At 42.7% G+C, this 6,368-nt stretch overlaps 1 protein-coding gene across 1 annotated transcript in view; it reads right to left on the reverse strand.

Annotated features, from left to right (window-relative positions):
* LOC121693084 (zinc-binding protein A33-like) overlaps window positions 1-6,368 on the reverse strand; it is a 10,715-nt gene extending 4,347 nt beyond the window's left edge. Inside the window, exons 1-3 of the mRNA XM_042072259.1 lie at window positions 5,848-6,368; window positions 5,052-5,147; window positions 4,336-4,566 (exon numbers count right to left, since the gene is read on the reverse strand). Coding sequence (XP_041928193.1) covers window positions 4,336-4,566; window positions 5,052-5,147; window positions 5,848-6,252 — 732 coding nt within the window. The 5' untranslated portion in view covers window positions 6,253-6,368. The remainder of the gene's footprint in view (window positions 1-4,335; window positions 4,567-5,051; window positions 5,148-5,847) is intronic.

A 6,368-nucleotide genomic window follows, 5' to 3' on the forward strand; every position in this document is an offset into this window, starting at 1 on the left:
ACCTGTTTTTGGATTTTAAATCGGCCTGTTTTGGACTCTGACTACGATCCAGCCTCTTGAACTTTGCTTTGTTGGACTTTGCCTGGATGTTGGATTAACTGACTATTGGATTTTCCTAATTTCTATTTTCTGCTGTTTGAAGAACTACACTGCTCAAAAAAATAAAGGGAACACTTGGTCATAGGAGTATATCATCAAGTCAGTCACACTTGTGGGATATTGATCTGGCCAGTTATGCAACAGAGGTGGTTGTGAATCAGGTTCACCTGCTTTGATGTCAACGTAATTTACTACAGGTGTACTAGAGGGCCAATTATGAGACAACCCCCAAAACAGGAATGGTTTTACAGGTGGTGGCAACTGGTAATTTTTCCATCTTTATCCTTCTTGACTGATTTTTCACTAGTGTTGCATTTGGATAGTGTCAGTGTTACTACTGGTAGCATCAGTATCTGGAGCCTACAGAGGTTGCACAGGTAGTCCAACTCTTCCAGAATGGCACACCAATATGTTCCATTGGCAGAAAGATTGCTGTGTCTCCCAGCGTAGTCTCAAGAGCATGGAAGAGATTCCAGGAGACAGGCAGTTGCTCTAGGAGAGCAGGGCACAGGGCTCGAAATTAACTTTTTTTTTTCTCAGTGTCCCGCAGCTGTCCCGAATTCTACTTGGCACTGTCCCGGACTTAAACACCAGTGTCCCAAATTCAAGTTCTTGTTTTTTCCCATTCTACATAATAAACAGCGTAAAAATCAGTAACTTGCATCACTTAATTAACTCGTTCTGGTCCACCATGTCAGTTCTGAACAATTTATTAAACACCATTTTTATTAACATTAATCATCTGCTGTTTCACACAACACTCATTTTCAGAGATTGCGCTTTTGGCTCTTTTTTGAGGTTGCACTAGATGTTCTCATTGTCCGTCGTTTTGACAGACAGGGTTGTAAAACATTCCGTCAATAATCTATTTTCAAGTGTCTTTAATTTCAATGTCAGTTTGGTGTGATGTCATGGCCACAGATCTCAGTGAAAACAATAAGTAGCGTGGAAAATTACCACAAAGCTGTCAGATAGGCTACTCTGCCACGCTCTCACCCTCTTGTGCACACTCAAATGCGTTCCCAATTAAATTAAGTAGCAAAGCGTAGTTAGATCTGCTGCAACTATGTATCTTGATGTAACAAGCTGTTTTGACATTGTAAACGTTCTCTAAGAAGAATGTAAAGCAGTTTGCAGTAGCCTAAAGATTAAAGTGTGTGGCGGGCTGGATCTATGATAAACTAATAAATGCTCGGCGGGCCGGATTAGTGCGTGGCGGGCCGCAGTTTGGACACCCCTAGCCTTAGAACTGCCACAGCGAAATGTCAAATGCTAACTTGTATAACTGTTTTCATTGTTATAGGCTACCTTGCAACACTATCTTTTTGTCAAATCGCAGTTGCGGTAGGCCTAGGTTATTTAGCTCAGCATGATATTGGTGACGTTTGTCTGTCACTGACAGAAAACACGTAGTGTTTTAGTCAGAGAGGACTGTCATCTCGTTTTTTTTAGAACACCAGTGTAACCTTAGGCCTACGCTATCAGTCAAAAATGTTCACAATGTCATGAAAACAAATGCCATTTACCTGCCTGCTAGTTAGATAAGTTAACCTCTATATCGGAAAGTGACCCATTAGGCCTACCACCCGTGCCCTATTCTTGTGTCGGCCTATGAGTCACTTAATATTCATTTAACCAATACGGCGGATTCCTAAGGAAACGCAAGCACCCAGCCCATTTGGGTATCTAACTATATTTGTACCAAAAATAACATTGTAGCCTACAGTGATTTGAAGAGCAGTAGCCTAAACAGTGTTGTAAGGCTGCATGTACAAAACCGCTTCTACAGTAGATCATCAACTGGCTAACGCTGCTTTTGCCAGCTGCCCGTCACGCCATGTCAAATTTTGTAGAATTTTATTCAGACGAGAAAGATGCGTTTAGATTCCCATGTGAACAGTTTAGGAGAAAAGGACCTATTTTGACATTTGCTTTGCCATTTTTCTGCTGTCCCAGAGTTGTCCCAGAGATCAATCTATTGTGTCCCGGAAGCATTTTTTATGGTCCCCGGGACGTCGGGACATTGTTAATTTTGAGCCCTGGCAGGGTAGGGTGGTAGAAGGTCCTTAACCCAGTAGCAGGACCAGTATCTGCTCCTTTATGCAAGGAGGGACAGTAAGAGCCCTGCTTGAGCCCTACAGAATGACCTCCAGCAGGTCACTGGTGTGAATGTCTCTGGCCACACTGTCAGAAACAGACTTCATGAAGGTGGCCTGAGGGCCCGATGGCCTCTAGAGGGACCTGTGCTCACTGCCCAGCACCGTGGAGCTCATTTGACATTTGCCATAGAATACAAAATTGGCAGGTCTGCCACTAGCGCCCTGTGCTTTTCACAGATGAGAGCAGGTTCACCCTGAGCACATGTGACAGACATGAAAGAGTCTGGAGATGTCGTGGAGAACATGATGCTGCCTGCAACATCATTCAGCATGACCGGATTGGTGGTGGCTCAGTGATGGTCTGGGGAGGCATACCCTTGGAGGGATGCATAGACCTCTGTGGGCAGGACAACGGCACCCTCACTGCTCTTAGGTATCGGGATGACATATTCTGACCCTGTATGGTGCAGTGGGCCTTGGGTTTCTCCTGGTGCACAACGATGGCCACATGTGGCAAGATTGTGCAGGCAATTCCTGGAGGATAAATGAATTCATACCATTGACTGTCCCCCACACTTCCCTGACTTAAATGCAATAGAACACCTCTCGGACATTATGTTTTGGTCCATCCAACACCCTCCTTTCATTTCGTAACACATTAACCAGTCCATATCAGCATAGATATCCAGCATGATGTATCTGAAGTGTTCCTTTAATTTTTTTGAGCAGTGTATTTTTGGTTAAATTGTTTGAACTGCCTTATTGGCCTGTGGCTGTCCACAAACTGTTTCCCCTGTCTGAAAATAAATCAGTGAACAGCATCTGCTCTTGGGTCCAGTCTCTGAATCTGACATAACCATGACGATAGACTCATCATCATTATCGTAAAAGCACCAATTACCGCCCCTTTCGTTCGAAAATTCTAAAACAACAACACTTTTTAATACTACTAACATATGACAAATTGACCTTGCATTTTTCAGTAGCCATAGGTGTGTAGATTTGAACAAAATCTGGTTTGGTTCTTACTGGGGCTTTTACTGCCTGAAATATCCGATTTTGTTTACCATGCTCAGACTTTAGTGCTGGGCTGGTGGGTGCTTATTTCCGCCCTTTCACACGGCACATCAACGGTTAGACCGAGAATTCTCGTTACAAAATCAAAATTCCACTGGAGCTCCAACCGGATTTGTACACGCAGCCTTACAACACTGTTTACAGCTCTTCGAGTCACAAATGTGGGTGCTTGTGTTTCTTTAGGAATCCGCCGTCTTGGTTTGTATAGAAATGAATATTAAGGAAATAGGTGAAGGGCGACATCACATACTGTAGACAACACCCTCACAAATCCACACCCAACCAACACCACACTCATGATCACAGCAACAAGTTAGTTAAATGTATGTAGTCCTTTCCTAGGTGCTTTACAGTGAAGGGGGGACTTAACTACAACCACCATGTAGCTCACACCTGGGTGATGCACAGCAGCCGTTTTGCACCAGAATGCTCAACACACGCTGGAGAAACGCACAGGAACTTTCACATCTGTTAGCCAAATTTGGATTTATTCTCCACATACAGTACAACTGTTCTCGCTTCGTAGTACCAAAACATCACACAACCACCACACTCATCAACGATCACCAAACCACACCAACACCACATCAATGATCACCACTCCACACTGTCACCACACTCTCCAAAGATCACCAAACTACACCACCACCATACTCTCCACTACACCACCACCACACTCTCCAAAGACCACCACACCAACACTGTACTCCTCAACGATCTTTAGCAAACAACAGCAACACCACATTCTCCAAAGATTACCAAACCACAACAACACCACACCAATCAACAATCACCACACCAAAACCAACACCACACTTACCAACAATCACCAACACCACACCCTCCCAAGATCACCAACACCACACTCTCCCAAGATCACCAACACCACATCCCCCATGATCACCACACCAACATCACACTCACCAAAGATCACCAAACCCACTGTAGATCATCTAGAGAAACATGAGCAATGTGCAGCTGCGTCTGTGTGTGTGTGTGTGTGTGTGTGTGTGTGTGTGTGTGTGTGTGTGTGTGTCAGATGTGAGGGGAGGGATCTTACCTGCAGGAATGTGATGTCATCAGCATTTATCTGCTCCTCTATGTCTGTGATTGTGATTGAAAGAGATGAGATCTCTATGCTCATCTTCTCAATCTTCTTCTTCATCATCTGACTCTTCTGCTCCTCTTCCTCCATCAGTGCAGCTATCCTGGCTGCCTCTTCATCTCGTAGAAACTTGTGAAGCTTCTCAAACTCCATGTTGATCTGCTTCGCTGTGTGCTGGGCCTGAGTCTTAAAACATTAAATATATCAAGAGATGTTAAATTCCTCATGCTACTATAGGTAGGGGATTTCACACAGCGGCCAATCAACAACCAAATCCTTTGGTATTTGCCGTCAAAACCAAAATCACTAACAAATCACAAATCACTGACAAAAACATCACCAACAGAACAGCCTTCAAGAGCATTTTACTGGGGTTATGAAGCAGATACCTTCCTTCATAGGTGTTTCAATTGAATTAGGCCCACGACACCTCCAGAAGGCTCAACAGTGGTGTCTGGTGTCCCAGACTCACCCCCCTCCACACTTATGATGGGTGGGTCCTCTACCAACAAATACAGACAACGAACCAAACCAGAGAACACAAAATCATCAACCAAGCAGCCTCTGTGTTCAACAAATAGGCGTCAATAGCAAGTGCTAATGTTATTACCATGTTTATGTTAAATAACATTTGCCACTGTAATATTCCCTCTGTGAGGGCTTATCTTTACCTTAATGTGTTTTGCTGTTTTATCACAGGTTAGTTTAGTTTCTTTATGTTTCTTCATCTTCTCCTTCAGCTTGGCCAACTGTGTCCTCAGTTCCTCCTGAAACAAGAAGAATACAACAGTTATGTTGCAACAACTCAAATAAACATTGAATTCAAATTCAGTACATTGTCAAGATGGAAGACAAAGTACAATGACAGCTTACTATTTAGAGAAAGGTAAGAATCAATTGTTTAACTCAAGGGGAGGTGGAAAATGAGTGTAATTCCCCAAATGGTTGAATATCCCTTTACATTTTGATAGTTTCAGTTTTGATATTTTTGTCATGATATTATATTATTGATATTATAAGTGCATGTACATGTGCCTGCATGTGATTACTGTACTTAAAAACATCTCACTTCCACAGCATATGATTGACAGAAAACCTCTAAAGATGCTGCAGCATTAGATTATTTTGTACCTGAATTAAAACATGTATTATCATAGACTACAGTGCTTTACACAGGATTAGTGTTTTCTAGCCTACACTATCTAATCATCTCATGAATTGGGCCAGGTATCACCCAGACAGAATAGCTCATGTTGCCTCATAGTATGATTTAGCACAGAGTGCCATTTGGAAACAGACAATTTAGAGATCACACAAATGTGCAGAGAGTGATAATTCTTTGTTTAGTAATTTTCTTTCTTCTATAAGCCTTATTCATATAAGGTTTCATGAATGAAACCCCCAGTGACATGTAATCCAATATAAAAAGATTAAATATAATAAATAAAACCATGGAACAGATCTTACCTTATAATCACTTGATACCTCAACAACAGGACTAAAGTTGTGATTCTTATGTGCTCTTGAGTCTCTACACACCAGACACACAGGCTGTTTATCCTCCAGACAGAAGAGCTTGAGTGTCTCACTGTGCAGACTGCAGAGCACCTCAGACTCTGCTGAAGCTCTCTGACTTCTCTCCTGTATGTAGCTTTCACACAGGTTCTTTAACGCCAAGTTAAGTTGTGGATTTGAATTTGTGAATCTTTTCCTGCAGATGGGACACTCTTTATGGCCTTTAGTTTTCCAGAACTGCTGCAGACAGACATTACACATGCTGTGACTACACTCCATGATGACAGGATCCTTGAAGATGTCATGGCACACAGGACAAGAGAAATCCTCTTCTGGGAGAGAACGCTTGGAGGCCATTTTCTAAGCTCACTGTAAAGTATGCGATGACCCCTAACAATGATGTCCAGATGGAAAGTAGAATCCTGAGTCCTGATGGAAAGTAGAGTCCTGAGACCTTAAGCAAAATTATTCCT

This window comes from Alosa sapidissima, chromosome 2 (genome assembly GCF_018492685.1).
Source record: "Alosa sapidissima isolate fAloSap1 chromosome 2, fAloSap1.pri, whole genome shotgun sequence".
Classification (NCBI taxonomy): Eukaryota; Metazoa; Chordata; class Actinopteri; order Clupeiformes; family Clupeidae; genus Alosa; species Alosa sapidissima.